Source organism: Haemaphysalis longicornis, unplaced genomic scaffold (genome assembly GCF_048455015.1).
Source record: "Haemaphysalis longicornis isolate Haplotype H1 unplaced genomic scaffold, Haemaphysalis longicornis Haplotype H1 scaffold_6, whole genome shotgun sequence".
Taxonomy (NCBI): domain Eukaryota; kingdom Metazoa; phylum Arthropoda; class Arachnida; order Ixodida; family Ixodidae; genus Haemaphysalis; species Haemaphysalis longicornis.
Genome location: NW_027526407.1, coordinates 170,845,782 through 170,865,008, shown reverse-complemented (window position 1 = coordinate 170,865,008; position 19,227 = coordinate 170,845,782). Strand labels below are relative to the sequence as shown.

General features: G+C 45.7%; 1 protein-coding gene across 2 annotated transcripts in view; it reads right to left on the bottom strand.

Moving 5' to 3' along the window:
- Rab3-gap (Rab3 GTPase activating protein) overlaps positions 1–19,227 on the bottom strand; it is an 80,871-nt gene that overhangs the window by 41,825 nt on the left and 19,819 nt on the right. The window contains exons 11-19 of one of the 2 annotated variants that reach the window (XM_077672824.1): positions 16,886–16,969; positions 14,983–15,122; positions 13,301–13,425; positions 13,161–13,219; positions 12,217–12,357; positions 7,478–7,590; positions 4,105–4,169; positions 2,527–2,623; positions 960–1,117 (exon numbers count right to left, since the gene is read on the bottom strand). In XM_077672824.1, coding sequence (XP_077528950.1) covers positions 960–1,117; positions 2,527–2,623; positions 4,105–4,169; positions 7,478–7,590; positions 12,217–12,357; positions 13,161–13,219; positions 13,301–13,425; positions 14,983–15,122; positions 16,886–16,969 — 982 coding nt within the window. The remainder of the gene's footprint in view (positions 1–959; positions 1,118–2,526; positions 2,624–4,104; positions 4,170–7,477; positions 7,591–12,216; positions 12,358–13,160; positions 13,220–13,300; positions 13,426–14,982; positions 15,123–16,885; positions 16,970–19,227) is intronic. The other variant, XM_077672825.1, reaches the window with a different exon arrangement.

Sequence of the window (19,227 nt, the reverse complement as noted above, 5' to 3'; positions counted from 1 at the left end):
ATGGACACACAAAAAGAACAATACCGTATTTGCACAAATATAACACGAATCCCCCCACCCCCTTTGTGCCTCCAAAACGCACCTTGTGTTATAGTATTCGGGCTCAAACAAAACGGGAGCTTTTTGCTTGCCTTTTTTTCTTCAAATATCTTTGTGCCTGGTGAGGATCACACAACACCAGACCTCTTGAAGGATGGCGGGCAAATTGTACTTGAAAAACTGGCAAACCTGTTTACGCATTGCATAATGACCGCAAGTGTACTGGAATCTTGGAAAAACGCGAACATCATTCTAATCCATAAGAAAGGGAACACGAAGGAATCAGCATGTGTTTCGTTTGCCCAAAAAAGGCAAGTTTCCTGGTGTGGAAAAAGAAGTTTTCGAGTGCCTTGACGGCACAAAAGATGATGCGCTTTGGGCCGCCAACGGCTGGGAAGCCACAAGCGACCTCACTGGGGAGGACAGCTCAATAGCTAGTAAGGGGACACTAGCATTATGATCCATACTACCATGTTGTGAATAAAAAAGAATTTTTTTTATATAATTATCCACGTTTTTACTAGAAAAGTAAGATTTGACAGCGCTTCACTGAGCATTTTTATTTTAAAAAATTTTAGCCTCTTAAAAAATTTGTTGCAACTTTTTCCCGTGTAATGAACCCCCCCCCCCCCCCCCCAAATTCACACCAAATTATTAGAATAAAAAAGTGGGTTTATTACGCAAGTAAATACGGTACATACACAGTGTCATGAAATAAATGAGCATCTTTTTGTCTTTGACAAATGATTTTGGCGAAACAATTGGTTTGGTTGCACCGAAACTTAGCACAAGTACATTTGTGGTCTATTTTTTATGCAAAAATACAGGCAACTGTAGTGTTAGTTCAAACTCTTCCAAACAGTTAGCTCCCTGCATGCTCTGCTCTTAGACAAAAAAAGCATAAAAATAAAACTGCTCACCTCAGGTGAGATGTCAATCGAAGACGGCTCGTAGATGTCGTCCACTTGCGACTTGTCCACGGCCTTGTGAAGCTGGCAGAGCTGCCTCAACCTCCGGCAGGTCTCGCTCAACAGCTCCGCGTCATAGTCGCAGCTCATTTCTTCGTCGCCTTCCGGGGCTAGCCAGAGTTCGAAAGCACCCCATCAGCTTAGCTTCAGCTATAAGCGTTGCATGCAGTGAACATAATCAGGCCTAACAACACTGGAATTGAAGCTACATGGCAAAACAAGTGCCTTCTGGTTGGCACAGAGCTTCAATGTGTTCCTAAACACAGCAGGTGTAAACAGAATTCATAAAAGATAGCCCTCCTCGAGGCTGGTGGAATGACACAAAGAGGTATTAGTTCAATCACATAAAGTTGAACAGCCATGAGCACCTGTTCATTTGCCTTGCACTATATCAGTCCATGTGGTGCAACCCTGACAAGAGATTGCCAGTGTGGTTCACAGTTCATTTCTAACATGGCAAGCTTGATAGAGTTACCCGTGCCAGCAGAGTACGTCTGATGCCAAACCATGATGCAATATGTTGGGGTGCGGGTTATGGCTACTGCATTATGTTATGGCTACTGCAATTGTGTGCACCAATACATTTATATATCACCTTGTGTGCATTAAAACATGGTGGTCTTTGAAACGGAATGTGTACTTTTAGGCAAGCACACCTCAGCTTACCTCTACTATGCACTAATGCTCTTGCTTTAAAGTGAAATACCTGTTTTTTGAAACCAATATTTTTGTTTGCGACGAATGTTTACTTAAAAAACGTCCTAGTTAACTCCCAATCAAACGTGACAATCCTCACCTGATGATCCATTCAAAACCCAGTGTTTGCGTGCTTCTAATACAAATTTGCGGAATATCGCCCCCATTTCTGACAACAGGTGGATAAAGAACAAGATGCTGTGTGGGAAACTAAACCTCAGGAGGTGTACAGAATGAGGGCTTTAAAAGGGAGAATCTCTCAACTAACTTGTACAAACACTTGGTTTGGTGCCAGTTAAAATACCTTTCAAAAATGTTACCATCCCTTCCTCAAGAAACTTGAGAGAAGTGCGAAAGCTTTCTCTCATCAAAACAGCGTCAAAAGCGTGTCAAAACCTTCGCTAACAGCGCGTCCATTTGATTGCCAGACGTTCAAAGACCCAAAGTGCAAAACGAAGCTGAACCCATGCATTTTCTTCACACACTAACTAAACGCATCCACGAGGGATCTGAATGTTTACTGATACATGGTTTATGAGATCAAGGTATACTATTGTGCCCTGCATTTGTTATCAATGCGTTTATTGTCTTATCTTGAACCGTTTTTTACAGCACTTTTCAAGTAACTGTTTGGACACAATGGAAGCCCGGATTCACACATGAGCCGCGTGTCCAGAGATCTTATCAGAGCTTTCCGGTTGACCAACTTATCTATGGGAAAATGCGTTAGTTTTCTGACAAAATGCCAGTGGTCCCACAAAGCAAGCTTTCTCTTCAAAATTATGAAGGGCAAGTCGGTAAATCATATTTGCAGTCCACATACCTGGCTGCGGTTCTTGAGACTTTGGCTCCAGCGCTCCCAGTACACTGGACACGACAAAGTGTGATGCCTTGCTGCTGTACACAATTTTCTCCAGGGCCTGAGAGGGGGAGAGTGAAAAGGACGGATCTTGTGCAGAGCTGCTTGCTTCAACGAAGTTCAGATGTCAAACATCTGTTTGTGACCAAAGCTAACAATGTCGAACTAGTAAGAAACTGTGACGTGTGTGGGATTCGAGCAGAAACTGAAAACACCATAATTACTACTAAAAGGAAATATAAAAGTTAACCCTGTTTAAACTGAGCGAGATATCTGTGTTTCTTTCCCCCAGCACAGTGAATGTCTAGTGACTTCCCTGTTTTCCATGCTTCAGGCCTGGTTAGCTGGCCTGTAAAATTTGTGCTCCTTTTCCTCGGGTGTGTATCAAGCACCTTTTTTAAATGAACTGTGCAATATTTCCGTTAAACGCTTTCACTCTTTTCTTCATGTCTGGAAGCACTGCATTCGTTGCTGCAACAGAAAGGAACCATCAATAGCCGCTACATTGCTGTAATGACCAAATTCGAGCCGTAAAGGAATGCCAAGACTCGAGGAAGAGAGAAAAATCTTTTGGGCAGATTTCCAAGTTATCTGATGGGCATAGCACAGTAATGTTTGGCAGAGGTACTTCGAGACCCCCTACTCTAAATACTGGATGTGTTCATTGAAAACGTTGTGAAAGCATTTAGGGTTTAGAAAAAAGTTGAGAAAGTGTTGCAGGGTCCCTTTAAAGTAGCCCGTGCCCATGCAGGTGTCACACTTGAACACTGCAGCCAACCAACTGCAATCATTAAAGCTTCTTTGCAGAACTTCCTACTGACCCCTAAGGTGCTGAACAATGCTGTGCAGGCCATTGCTCTGTACCATAGTAAAGCTTCTAGCCAACCAGCAAAGAGGCACCATCCGCCAACTGGAGATTTCTGGAATTACACCGCCTTCGCTCGTGATGACAATAGAAGGTAGAAGGCAGATAGATAGCATGCACTTGACTGGAATAAGGCTTTCACTAAAGGCAGTTCATTTTTACAAGGGCCCCACAGCCAATCTCGGAATGCGTTAGAAGACAAAACCAGCTTTTCTGGTTCCCACCTTCACGCCCAAACTTTAAACGGCCGTAACTTCTTCTGCGGACCAGATAAAGTGATGACAATAGTCTTTTTGCGCTCCTTGATTTGTGCACCGTTCAATGGTACCTTGTCCAGCTGCATCACTCCAGCAGTTCTTTTACAAAAGCTGTCACAAAATCAAATGTAAAATTCTGAATAAATTTGCATGTGGTCATTTTACACAAAAACAAATTTTATATCAAAAATCAGAATGAAAAACTACATGTGTCCCCCAATTTTCATCCTCACAACTGTAAAAATAAAGTTTTTTGGTTCAAGACCAGTGTGTCCACAGGACTTTCATCCAAGAGTGTTCATAAGAATCAAGAACAGGCTTTGCACACAGAATGTTTCACAGACAGGGTCAAAGCAGCTGCAGAGCATTTTTCACCTATAGGACTGAGAATGCTCCAAACGTCCCACACTACAAACCCACCTGCTGCTGCACGCTGGGCGCCTTCATGTCACGCAACAGTCGTCCCAGCCGGGCAACCAGCTGGGCTGGAAGGAAGAGACGGAGACAGCGACAGAAAGAGGGCGTCAGTGGCGAGCCGACATTTGTGCCATCTTTTAAAGTGAGCTGTAAACATAATGTAATTAGCTTACAAGATGAACCTCTAGGATGTGCAGGCCATGTTCTGTCTTTCCTGGCTAACCAACGTGCACTTTTTTTTCAACACACAAAAAACATGTTCACAACTGCCACTCTGCTCACACCACTGTACTAACCAAAGTGGCACTTTCATTAAAGGGACCCTGAAACAATTTTTTTCAACTCTTTTTGTCAAATCCTAAGCACTTTCAGACCGTAGTCAAGAAACACACCAGCACTCAGGTAGATTAGGGGGTTGCAAAGTGCCTCAGCAAGAAATTACTGCTCTTATGCCCATCAGATAACTTGGAAACTTGCTCAAAAGATTCTTTGGCTCTTTCCTGGTCTTGGTGTTCTTTGATTGCGGGAATTATGTCATTACAGCGGTGTAGCGATTATTGGCTGACTTTCCTTCAGTTGCCGCAATGAAGGCATTCAATACCCACTTTAAAAAGAAAGCCACAAAAGCAAAACTTAAACGGAGGAGGGTGTATTTGCTGGATGTGGGTTTGATTTGCAGCCGCAGCGGCCACTTTTCTGATGGAGGCGAAAAGCAAAAATACCCCTGTGTTCGAGATTTCGGCGCACGTTAAAGATCGCCAGGTGGTCGAAATTAATCTGGAGCCCTCCACTACGGTGCGCCTCAACGCCTGCATTGCGTCCGCGCATTAAACCCTACAATCAATCAATCAATCAAGACGTATTTGCTGCAACGAGCAAATCATGCAGTGCCGCTTCAGCGCCGTTTCGTGCTGGCAATAACTATAGCTTTTGCAGTGCTTCCGAATGCGGAGAAAAGAGTGAAAGCGTTTATCAGGAGTGTTTCAGAGACCCTTTAACCTTAATGTAAGTTCCAGGTAGGCAAGTTGGTGTATGGAGCAATGCACATTGCACGCCTAACATACAAATGTAGGCATCGAGACGGCGCAATTGACACAGGTCTGCAACAAGCAATGAGCACGGCCAATAGACTAGCTTCTCCAGTCTGGCAATGTTATGGCCTTCTTGCCAAATCAAGCTTTATCTGGGTGCCTGGGAGTACAAAGCTAGGCAAGTTCATCCTTCTTTCTGATGTCCTGCCCATATTTAAAGCGAAAATACTACAGGTTTAAGGAAGTATCAACCATTTTCAACAACACATAATTTCATGCATCAGGGTTCAATGAAACATCTATCTAATCACGTTCGTGAACTTCTAAACAGTACTCCAAAAGTATTCAAAACTTTCAAAAAGAACTTTTAAATAGTACACTAAAATCATTCAAAAATTTGCAAAAGTGCAATTTAATCCAAAGCCAGATCAAACATTCCATTGTTCCCTCCTCTATTTAAATATCTACCTTCACCTTCAAATATCTTTACACACCTCTACTATTTAACTAGCATGCTCAAGTTTCGACAAAGTCCTTGGAGTGCTCATTTGCACCCCCATGGTCTGACGCAGGAGACAAAGCATGCCACGGACAAACAAATGCACACACACAAAACAAACAAATTAACAAATAAGCGAAGCCGCATTCCAAAGAATGAAAAATGCAAAAGCAAAAGTCCTTTTAGGTTTAGAGGCCTGTATTTGAAGTGTCTCAATATTATAAGGTCTAAGAATATAATAAAAAGTCAGAGACAAGCTAGATGGCCTTAGATAATTCTTGCACGCCCTGGCTAAAACATTGCCACAATCTCTCACATCGGGTAAATTTACTCTGAGACTTTGTGGTAAATTCACTCCAAATCTTCACGGTAATTTTGCTCTTAAATTTTATGGTAAATTTACTCAAGAACTTCATGTTAAATTTACTCCAACACTTCATAATAAATTTACTCCAAGACTTTACGGTAAATTTCCTCCAAAACTTCAGGGTAAACTTTTTCCTAAATTTTATGGTGAAGTTACTCAACAACTTCATGTTAAATTTACTCCAGCACTTCATAATAAATTTACTCTGAGACTTTGTGGTCAATTTACTCCAATACTATAAGAAATTCCCTCTGACTGTGGTAAATTTGCTCCAGAACTTTATGTTAAATTTACACCAAGACTTAGTAATAAGTTTAGTCTAAGACTTGTTTACCCGCAGACTTGTTTACCCGCAGACTTCATGGTAAATTTAGTCCAAAACCCTCATGCTTGTATTCACTGAAAAAATAACTGAAGGGAGAAAAATTTAAGCGCAGGACCAGGTGAGTGACTATTGCTTTCACAAATTTGGCTACACTCTTGCTGGAAAGCAACCACGCCTGCAAATAACTGGCAGCCACCCCTAAGACTAGCTAGCCAATGTCGCCACATCAAACAGCCACATAATCACTCACTAACCCCGCATCGTTAACAGCCTTGCAAATCATCGAGCAACCATCGATAAATTATCAACTAAGCCAAGTTTCAGCTGAAAACTTGCAACAGGTGAAGGTGAAAAGAGAGACAAAAAGCAAACACAAACAGCATTCCATAAAAAGTACGGTCGACTCCCGTTAATACGAAGCCCATGGGGACTGCAAATAACTTTGAATTAACTGAACTTCAGACTAAACAAAGAGCACAATGACAGCGTTGTCATTATTCTGCAACACACCTTCCCTTCTTGATTTGGTTCAGAATATCGACTTCCGTCACCCAAGTCAAGCGTACGACACCAGGTTGCCACGATGGTTGAGACTTATCCCTAAAATGGAAGCCTGAAGCGTCCACAACACAGACTGCTCACACAACCATGTGCGCAATAACAAAAAAACGGCTGAGGACCTCAAAAGAGACGGATGCACATGCTGGCGCAAGGCTCAACTGGCCTGCCCATTTTATCAAGTACGTGTTGCTTCGGTTGCGATGGCGCTGATGTCAGTACAGAACAGGGCGCTATTCTTGCGCTTGAAAATTTTGAATCTTATCGAGAAAGGACGGCCACCTCGATGCTTCTTATTCGAAATAACTTCTAATTACCTGATGTAATGGGTGTTAGCTTCGAATTATCGAGCGATGTCTTCCATTGGATTGCGTGTAAAATTGCCGGGACAAGCACATAACTTCTAATTAACTGAAAATTCCGATTAAGCGACTTCGAGTTATCGAGAGCCGACTGTAAAACACCAAAGAAAGGGTGCGTGGTGGACGGGTGCAGGTTCACAACAACGTGGTGTCCACTGTTAGTGTGCGTCCGGTGCAGACGGAAGAGGAGGGAGAGGGGGGAGCGGCAGAGAGGGTGTTAGCAGCAGTACTGACCTTGGAGGGACCAGCACTCACCCTCGTCACCACCAGGGGGCGCATCGCCGTCCCCTTTCAACAGGACCTGCACTTCGTTCAACAGCTGCCAGTCACGCGCCCGGCTGCGCTCACTGCGAGGGAAACAAGGGGGAGGAGGAATGGGCGGTGGAAAACCAAACAAAGCGCCAAATCTGAAAGCGGGAACACAAGCACACATATTTTCTGGTTCCCACATACAGTCCATGCTCGATACAGCCGATCCGGCAGCAACGAACTTCCACTTACAACAAACCATTTCAGTTGGTTGGTTTGTTTGCTCCCCATACATTTTAATGAAATCCAGTCCGCTCATAACAGACCCGGCTAGAGCAGACTATCGGCTACAACAGACTAAATTTCGGGTGGAAATTGTTGTGACTGAATGTTAATAGCTGACTTCTCTGGCGCCGGCACTCAATATATCCTTTTCTTTGTTTATTTTGACAAGAAAACTACTACAGTTGAACCTCAATATAACGATCCTCGATTTAACGAAATTCGCAATATAGCAAATTTTCTCAAGTTTTCTATCAAAATTTTGTAAATATATGTACTTTTATCTCGATTTTACGAAGTAATTTCATGCGGCGCTTCCGATTTAACGAAGTCACGGCAAGAAAGCAAGAACGAAATTCCGGTCGAGGCACATTTTATTTTGCCTCTCAGAGCCTACATTGAAAACATTCAGTACTTGCATTAACTCTAACAGGCTAAAATGAAACAAAAGCGGCGAAATATGCGGTTGACAACAATTAAAACAGATGAAAGAAGCAGCTCAAACCACTAGCGGTCATAGACGGTTTAATAGTGCGGCCGCCATTTTGACGTCTTCATCGTTGCCTACGCCAGTGCCCTCTATGCTTAGGCTACCAAAGACTATTGAAGCTTTTTTTTTACGCGTCCTTGCTCACAGTGCTGCTGCTCTAGGTTGTGCGTGCTGATAACCAAATTAATATTTTGTTCGTGCATCGTTAGGTGAGTCTTGTAGTAGCATGAGCACTCCAAGGGAAAGAAAAGTGTTCCGAACAAGAGCCTGAGGAAGTGTCGGTGAAACCGACGGCCACTGAAGTGATGGATGCCATTGATGTTCTGCGGAGGCACGCAGGCGCATGCGAATGTTTAAGAACAAGCTTTGTTAGCGCTGTCAGCATACGAGCGTCACGTAAAGCCCACCCTGGTCAAGCAACGCCAAGCACATCTTACACTTCTTCACATGTACTTTCGCGTGTACGTCCCGCTACCAGTCCATAATAGCATCAAGGAGACCAGCCTGAGCGGGAAACAGCTGCGGGAGCAAATGGTAGCTGCGGAAACGAAAAGATGGGTGGACAGTGCCATGGCGAAACCATCTCTCCGTCTGTACGCGTCACACAAACACACCATTTCCCAGGAGCACTTTTACGACAACTTGCCAGGAAGTGCGATGCTGTTCGAAGCGCAGGCTGGGGTGCTAAGGACGCAGATGTGGAGGCGGAAATGGGATGATGCGGAGGAGGTGATGTGTGCGGTGTGTGGTGAGGAAGAGGAGACTGCAGAACACATTGTGTTGCGGTGCGAACAATTGACTCCCCACCACCCTAGTGATACCACCATGGCGGAGGCGCTTGGCTTCGTTGCGCATCCCCCGCCAGGGGACACACTGGGCACGGGCGACACCACGGATGCGAGTGCAGCGCCACCGGGGCGGGTGACTGGTGACGTGGTGCCGAATCCGGTCGGCACTACGAGGCGCCGACTGGAGGAATGGCGAAGACGAGCCCGTTAGCATGAGGAAAGGAGGCGACGTACAAAGCTCTTGAGGCTAGGGCGCCGGGGGATTATATGCCCTCAGGAGTGTCCCCCCGATACAAAAAGGCAGCCACCAAGCCATCATCATCATCATTCACTACGGCTTGAACATCGAGTGCTGGTGGCAATAAATTGCTCTCTTCGAATGCGGTCGTCTTCGTTTCACCTGTGTTCATTAGACAGCTGCGATGCGCAGAAATCAGTTTCTTTAGGGCTCAGTGAGCGTAAAAGTGATTGCTTAATCGAATTCGGCCGAAAGATATTTAATGTAAGCTTTTCGCTTTAGCGGGAGCATGCAAGCGCTGCTCCACACAGTGAAGCGGTTTGCGTGTACTCCGCCCAACTCACAATCATGGCTTTATCTCGAGCGTTGTGGTTGCCTCACGCACTCATACTGCAGAGCCTTTGTACATGAAAAAAGTATTGCGTAATTTCGAACCAGCACCTCACTGGGGTGAAGTTGACGGGGCATGGACGCGGGTTCAATTGACTAACAGCGGTGTTTAGTAGTGACTGAAACAAAAAAAAGAAAAAGTGGAAACCTAGTTTGCTATTATATTTAACGAGGTGTTGCGGAAAAAGCACCAGTTTTACAACGACACATGAACTTCCATCGGCTATCCGAATTCCATTGCCTAAGTGTTGAAACTCTTAATTCACACAATTTTCGCTGCCAGTTGTAGTACAAATTTCGCTCTAAGTGGAGAGGTAACTACATAGCAGCTGTTTCTGGGCGATGGGCAAGGTTTTGAAACCTCGATAACTGGTTAAAAGCACTGTAAAATCGAAACCTCGATTTTATGAAATTCGCGATATAACAAAATTTGCGTCCCCAAGTATGACTCTGTTATATCGAGGTTTAACTGTATGTCTGGCAACATTGTTGGCGTAGAACGGGTCATTGGCACAGCCAAGCCAAGCCAGTGCTAGTAGCCATTGTTGTTTTTCTTTGGCGACCAGTGGCAGGGTAGCTGGTCTCACTGGCTGCGTTCCAATTCGCGGACAGCTTCGTAGACAGCCTACGAAGCAGTCTAACTAGACGTCTAAAGGAATAAAATTGGAACAGCGCCGCGGTCGCAAGCGCAACACCAGCGCAGACGACAGCGTCATAGCAGACATGTTGAGTTGCGCAAGCCGCAGGTTTCGTAATTATTATTATTGTTGTTATTACAAATGTTACGTAATTAAAAAACTAAACAAAGTTATAGTCGTCACTAATAACTTATACTAAATATTTAAATAAAGGAACAAGTGCTTTTGTTTTAACATTAATATGCAAAAAGGTGGCGCTGGCGTCACTTATTAGTTTAGACAGGAAGGTAGCCTGCATCGTTGCTGACTTCGATGCTGTCTCCTTGAAGCAGTCTTCGTTGACTGCTTCGCTCGAATTGGAACGGGGCTTAACATGGCGTACTGTCCGCGAAGACGGCGACGAAGCTGTCTAAACGGTAAATTGGAAGGCACCCACTGTGTAATAAGCATGATTACTGCGGTCGAACATGGTCGCCATTGATAGAAGTATGGCCCTATCTAAGCAGACAGTCTCCTTGGCCATGAAAAACAATGACACCATCAAAAAACCCGACTCCAGTGAGATTTAAGAACAGCACTTTCGAATGCGCTAAGTTATGGTGCACCCAGAGGTTGAGTCTGCTCTCGCAACTGTTTTTTTGTGTGTGTAACAAAGCACTCAGGTTCAGTGAATTTTGGCATTTATCATTTCCACACATGCACCGTTCCCAATCCGTTCGGTGAAAAAGGTAAGAAATGCCTCGAGCAGGGAGACGGTTCCTATCCATTGTGTGCAATCTGCCGGTGGCTGTGTGGAGTCCAACTGGTCTAACTTTCCATTTCAGAGCTGTCCTTCATCAAATTATTTCGCATCGACCGCTTTACTGACCAGACTAATATCATTAAAAATGCAGAAGGTGCCTTGAGGGGAACTTCAGGTAGTGATACGAATTGTTTGATAAATGGTTTCACGTAAGCCTGCTTCATCCTGAAGGGTTTGAAAAGTGTGTGGCGAATTCTGCTGGCCATGAATGATTTTTATAGCTGGTTAGTAATTCCTCCTAGTTACATGATTGGTTTATTTGCTCAGCTTAGTGTGCGCCTCCACGCACTCGACTGCATGTGCAAATCTTCGAAAACTGCGTTTGGCAATCCTTTTCCCCCCGCGTGAACGCTATGCAGAGATGCTCCAGGTGTGTAAAAAGAACAAATTGTTTGTAGCATGTAATGCAATGCTGGCCACAGTTGCCACCTAACGCTCCTATACGCCCCTCCCCTCCCCCGTTCACCTTCCCAATCGGATACTGCATAATTTGGATACAGAGGGCTCTCTTAGACTTTCTTTGGAGCGCAGAACTGGACAGAGTTCTGTGACTGAAAATTTTGGGCGCATCAAATGGCATCTTTTCATTTTCACACTTTTTTCTCTTTTTTTTTTCTTTTTGTTTTTCTTCTCTCATCTAGCATAGCAAGCCAGGCCGACGGCTTGGCTAAAATCGCTGGTCTTCATTAAAGTTATGCACTCTCTCTCTCTCTGGATACAGAGGGCATTTTTTTTCCTGATCCAGAGCGTCCGTTGTAACAGGCGTAGACTGTAATACGGCCTATTTATGCTGCTTAAGAAAAAAATGCTGCTTTCTGATCGTGGCAATCATTTCACATAAAAATGGCCACTACTGTAAGGATGACTCACCACTACTCCAGAACTGAATCTAGCATCTTCTTCTATCCCCCCCATCCTTTTTGCAGCCACCAAGCCTCAAACTGGTTCCGCCATGCTGACTCATAGGCCGACAGTTTGGCTGATTAACTCGTCTCTAAAAAATATAAACAAGCCAAGCACCTATCCCTATGCCTGAAAGAACAGAAATGGCCCCACCAAGAGTTTGGGAAAACGGGGTGGGGGACAGCCTGCTCACCTGAGCACCCTGTGGAAAGGGACGGCCACGGCGTACAGCTTTCCCTCGGCAGTCAGGTAGCAGCAGGGGTACGTGTGGGGGCGCACAGTCTTCACCAGCACGTTGTTCAGCCCCATCAGGGTGTAGTTGGTGTACAGAAGCCTGCACAAAGAGAGGGGGGCACACACACGGAGAGAGACATCCAACAGCCCCTCAACAACTAAGCTGAAAATGGCACCGTCAACCCCACAACCACCAAACCAAAACTCTGTTATCCCAAAATGAACTACAGTGGTGGCAAGGGGAAGCCATACCTCGGTTCTTCGCAACTTATGGTGTAGCTAGTCTACCCAATGGAATAGATCTACCGTATTTATTCGATTATAAGGCGGTCACAATTGCGTGTTTACCCAATTCCAATGTGCCCCGATTCCAATGCGCACCCAATTTACGTAACCGAAAGAATAAAAAAGACGTTCGGCTTGTACCCGAATCCAACGCGCATGCGATTTTCAGGCCCATTTTTCCCGTAAAGAAGGTCCGCGTTAGAATTGGGTAATTACAGTATAAGGCAAGGATGCAGTTTGGAAGCCAAAAAAAATTGCCATATATATTTACTGAGCTCCGAATATAAGGTGGCGTATTACTTTGAGACTGCGCACCTTGGGAAAAAAACCTCGCCTTATACTCAAATAAATACGGTACATGTAGTTCACTTGTTTCTGCAATGTTGCTAGTGGTCCAGCTCAGTCTCGCCCGCACAGTCCTTGCAATTACCAGTGACAAAAATGGGACCAACTTGCACAGAAAACGACTTCGATTTACATACACAAACATCTGTCAAATTTAGTCCCACAAGCACATTTGCAATTACTAGTACGCCTTCGAAAGCCGCTCCGTAGATGCCAATTCCCAGAGGTTCTAAGACCTGCCAACCCCAGATAGACGTGGAGTACTGCCCCTACCTGCCCCCTTTTCCAACTTGGAATGCAGCCACCCTGGACGACTGATGGGGACACCACACCTGCAAGAGAATTCAGGAACTGAGGACTGCAAGAAACGAAGGGAGAGACATGATTCTTCGGGAACTGTTGGCTCTACCAACCTCCACAAGACCCCAGCGCGGTGCGTAGACGATGAGGAACTGCGTTCTCCTCGGCACCCCGTTCACCGCCGTCTCCGGGGAGCTGTCTTCCACCTCGACCCAGCCACACTCAGCATCGCGGTAGCCTGAATTACGGTCCCACAAAAGAGAACAGCACCCTTGTGAAAGACATTATTAGCATCAATAGCTTAGGCAGTAATAGCTCAATAACCCATTTGAAACACAAAATGTTTGCTTAGAGTAGTCCTCCAGCAAGTTATTGGGCACGGAGAGAAAAAATTAAGAGAAACCAAATGCAATTCGCAAAATTTGTCATTGTGCACACAAGCCAAAGTCAGCCCCTGTTAGGCACATCAGTGGTAAACACATGCGAGAGAGGTCGATGTCATCCTGTTTTGGCTGGTCCTGCTCACACCATGCAGCCGATTTGGAATTGGCCTGGTTTTGCAAGTACTTTGTGACAGCTGTTCGTTGATTATTATTATTATTATTCTTATTATTATTGTTGTTGTTGTTGTTAGTATTACTATACACCGGAACCCCGCTGATATGTCCCCCAGTCTTAGAACAACCCGCCTCTTATGACAAACCACTGCAGTTCTGGCAAATTCCCCACCGAAACAACGGATTAAAAACCCCGACGATATGGCGCTCAGGTGCATGCGGTCCTCTTTGTCCAACGGACCCTGGCGGGGATAAACTGCAATTTATCTCATCTTTTACACCGCTTCACTCCTCATCCTGATCTTTCTTCATCCTTAACCTCCATGTGACGCTGCTTGATGTGCAAAGGTCCCTAGGTGGGCCAGATCACTTGCTGGAGAGATGCAAGCAAGCAAGGGGGGGAGGGGGGACTTGCAGGGAGGAGTTAACCTTTGACAGCCCCAGAACACACAAACACAAAGCCAACATGCCGATCGCGAAAAGTCGAAGTCCAGGTGGCTGGCGGACCGCGAATTTGAAGCCCCCATCGAGCTGACAAACATGAAGACAGATACGACGCAAACCCAAGGTGGTGATTGGACACCCGCTTTCCTCACCCCCCCGATTAAAGTTTCTTCCTTTCACGACGCTCTCTCGCCCCCCTCTCTGCTTATCAATTTCTTTCAACACCACGAGATCACTCTGTTCCTTTCACTCTCGCCTCTCTCTCATCGCCGCCTCATGGTATCATTCGTTTCACTTGGCCTTGGCAGTTTCACACTCTCGCCTTTTCCTCTCTCAATTTGCTTGGCCACGTGGCTACGTCGGCCTTCTCAGCTTTTCTCTCGCACCCAAGGCACAGGGCTGGTGGGCTGGTGCAGACGGCGTGCACGGAAAGAGCAACAAAATAGGCGTTATTTTCATAAGCTTGGTATTTTAGCTAAAGGTTCACTAATTACGTAAGAACTTCTTAGCCCAGCTTTCACGTGAGACCGTCTACTTGGCCGGCATTTACCCATTCCCTGATCATATGACATCCGGTCATACGGTGCTTTTGCACGGTCCCTTGAAAGTCATATTAGCAGGGTTCCACTGTAATTATTACTACTATTGTTACAGTGACCCAGGCTGCCTTACACACAGGGTTACTTTACACTTTTCTTTACAACGTTCGTAAAATTTCTGGAACAATGACAATGCAGCCGCTATAACAGCTGCATTCTATGTAAGCCTGAACTTTGAGCGATGTGTGAGCGCACCTTTCCATATGCGCAGGGCGTTGTTGTGGGAGACGTTGAAGAGGACGATCCGGCCCACGGAGTCGGTGACGGCCGCCAGCTGCTTGCTGGGCGACAGGAACATGCGCTGGCCCTTGCGGTGCTTGTCGAAGATGCCGCACCTGCCACACACACACCACACTCAGCTCACGCAGCAGCACCAAAACCTGGCCACCCATTTCTTTCTCCCATTAAAAACCACGGTATAAAAACAGGCGCGTAATAATTAAAAATGCGCCCATGCACTCCACACGGATGGTGAACCAGCGAAGCAGTGATGACGTGCAGCCGGTGTTTACTTGTGTGTTACTTACTCCTTCGAGGGACCCTGCAGACAAAATATGTTTGTTTTATTCGAAAGATTTGGTATTTTATAGTGCTCCCAGCGCTTTTCTGGCAGCAAACGATGCTTTATTCACCAACAAATTTATCAATATAGGTTCAAATTTTGATTATCCCGCCAAATCGTGTGTTTTCCTGGCGTGCAATGACATCATATGTGCTGGGGGGCCTCGTTCACCGTTAGGCAACCTAGATGGCGCCACCATACGGCGAAGGGCCTTTTCCTGCCTTTGCTTTGTTTTTGACCATATTTGTGCCTCGCTTGTTTCTGTTAAGGCAGAAAATAATCATTTCGTAAAACATGTGGTATGCTCGACAAATATGGTCATGCAAGACAATGTCGCTTACACCAATCGGCCAGTGTCGTGTGAGACACCCACAAAGCGGCGGACTGCTGTGCAGCTAAACCAAGCATAGTGCTCCCAGTACCAACATCAGTATGCATGGGTACTTCTATGTTTACGTGTGCTTTCGTAACTTCCACCGTTCACCCCACCACCCTTACTGCTGTAAAAATAATATGCCCCAAATGTAAGCGCAAATAGCTCGTTCGGCAAGCTGATAAGCCCTGCTAACTTGCGTTTGCTTTTGCCGGCCACACCCAATCGCAGAGCTCGCCAGTATGACATCATAGGTTCTGTTGCAGGAAATGAGCTAGTGCATCTTGCATGGCCATTACCTTTTTTCCTAGTTGTACAGCTTATTTGAGCGAAGTTTACGTTAAAAGTGGGGTCAGTGTTCTTCTAACGAGGCGATCGTTACAAAATGAACCAAACTTGTGTTGTGTCTGCATGGCCCCATATGAACAGCTTATTAAAGTTCTTTTGGTTATATGTTTCCCGTTTGTGGTATTTTCCTGCTCGTGGCGTCACTGATTGTGAGCTGCCTGTTCCTCGTAAATACGTATGCCACGTGGCCTTCCCATTTTGAAGCAACTAGCCTTTAGTGCTTGCAACTGCTACGCTGACCCCACCACTGCCCTTGACTGCCACTCGATTTGTGCTTCGCCCAATAGCTTGCTGCGCGCCCCCTCTGCTACGAGTAAGATAAACCAAGCCACACTCTCTCCCATTACTTCCAACTCCTCTACAACCTTTTTATCCCATATGCTTATCGGGTTGCTCCGGAAGACTTTTTTGCGTACACAGGACCACTGGATTTTTCTGCCACCTAGCCATACAAGCTTTGCTCAAAAAATTGACAGAATTTTCGAGAACATTTGTAAGGGAGCAGCTGCAAAATTGGTAAAATTGCTATAGCAGCTAATGCAGAACTACTTGAGACGTCTGTCTACATCTTCCTAGGGAGGTAGCAAGAAATAAGATTTTGCTTTCATAGAGAAGAAGCGTGAAAGTTTGTTGAATTTCCTCTCAACAGATGGTGCTGCAAGTTAGAATTTCTAAAGGCAAACAAACCCAAAAACATCTGGGGGGGGGCCCACAATTTTGCGAATCAAAGGTGTAAAACATCAACAGCAGACCAATGGATCAGAATTGTTGTTGATATCGGCATGTACGAATCACATAAGAATGCGAAAACGCACCTCATTGGAACACTTGCGGCAGGCTCGACAGGAGGGGCCTTGGGTTCCTCTGGCTGCGTCTTTGTCAGCTTCCCCAGCAGTGAGCTGCAACGAGGCAGCAACGAAGGGGAAATGGCAGACATTTTGTGAAACACGGAGAAATTGCCATTTCTCGCAACACCAGGAAATCTACCGCACAAAAGAGCCTCGTTTACAAAATCAAGTTTGGCCTTTCTTTTCCTGTGTTTTACCCACAGCTTACTTGTAGTATTTGACATTACGTAAGCTCTTTCACGAGCTCGCTTTCCTTTTTTAGAAACAAAAAGAAATGCCGACCAGTTCAAAAAATAGATTTTGATGTCAAGAACAATTTTTTGAACTGGTCGCCGCCTTGTCTTATCTTAGCTATCTTACGCAAAATGAGATAGCCACTGTGCCTACCACTGAATGCAAAGGAAAGGTTTTATTTTTACGACATACCAGCAGCTCCCAAGCACAAATTCCATGCACTACCGCTTCTGCCAGATTTTTGTGAATGAAAATTAGGGGGAAGAGGGCGGGAGTGGGTGGCAGGTTAAATTTCAATTACTAATGTAGGGTAGACATTTACCATGCAAGTGAATGCGTTGGTGTTTATATCTCATTCACTGCAAGGGTTTGGTATCTGTACTCCTTTAGTTCGCTACACTTCGTTAAATTGTTTCCGAAATGTACTACAGTGGAACCCCGATAATACAACTTTCAAGGGACCTTGAGAAAGCGTCGTATGACGGGGGTGTCGTACGATCAGGGTGTGGGTAAATGCCAGCCTAGTAGATCGTCTCGCGCGACAGGTGGGCAAAGAACATATGTAGACTACTATATTTAGCGCATTCTCGTGTGATTTGTGAACTTTTAGCTGAAAGCCGAAGTTTAAAAAACGAAACACCCATGTTGTGCCCCCTCCCCACCATGGCATCCGAGCTAGCCCGCCAGCCAATCGCCGCGCGCTACGCGACACCCGTGCCATCCACCGCTATTTAGAGCCCGCCAGCCACGAGCCTTGCATTTTTTCTAGGAGGCATAGGCCTTGCGTGAGCGAGATAAGGCCGACGTGGTCGAGCAAATTGAGAGAGTAAAAGGCGAGTGTGAAACTGCCAAGGCTAAGCGAAACGAATGATAGTACAAGGCAGAGCTGAATAAAAAAAGCGGCAATGCCGTACATGGTGGAGACACCCTTTGAATGGTCCCGTACCGTCGCTATTGGGTCAAAATGCTCAACACATAGCAGATGTTTTCGTTTCCCACAGGACCCAGAAACGCAAAATAGATAAAACGATTCACTCTTCGCAAGCAAACCGTGTTGCGGCTAAAATAACAGCGCGGTCTTCCTACAGTGACTTGCTGCGATGGCGGAAACGTGCGAATCAAGGCACTCTAGCAAAGAAGGCAGCGGAGCGACAGTGCGGCTTTGAAAGACACTAATAAGCACAAAGCTATGGAGGAAAGAAAACACAGAGAGCAGAGATATAGGAAGAGAGAGAGTGTCGTGAAAGAAACAGATCGAGCGGGCAGGGAAAGCAATGTTTGGTCATCGGCGTGGGGTTGCGCCGTATGTGTTTTCACATTCGTCGGCCGCTCGATGGAAGCTTAAAATTCATGGTCCACCTGCCACCTAAACTTTGACTTCTCGCGGTTGGCGCATTGGCGTACTGCTGCTGCGTGGAACCGTCGAAGGAGTACCTGGCTGCTTGCCTGCGCCTGTTCAGCAAGTGGCCTGGCTTGCATGCGGACCTTTGCACATCAGGCACCGTCAAATTTACGGGTGTTCAGGATAAAGAAAGGTCGGAACGAGGCGGCGAGGTGGTGTAAAATATTGGAAAAAGCCGGTTTATTCCCACCGGGGTCCATTGTATGAAGCCGACCGCGGGCACCCGAGTGTCATATGATCGAGGTTTTTAATGAATTGTTTCTATGGGGAGTTTGCCGGGACCGCGGTGGTCTGTCGTAAGAGGCAAATCATCGTAAGTCAGGGGAACGTATCAGCGGGGTTCCACTGTACATGACAGTACTGGTGACCGTTTGATGGCAGCCTCTAGCCATGTCACAAATACTATCTTTAACCAGATGAACGCTCAATAGAATTTCTTGTTTTTAAGGGGGGACGCGGCTTTCAACTTCGGAAAAATGACCAAAACATCGTTTTTTTGAAACCCACATATTCGGCTTCTATGTTTCCTATTCTATGCGTCTGCAAAGTTTTTAGGCTGAAAAGCGTCGCAAAGTGGCATAAAAAAATACTTTTGTCAGGCGCGGTGACAAACTATCAGCGCAAAAGGGCGAAAAAACGGCAATTTTCGGAGCGCTCTATCTCCGCAACGGTG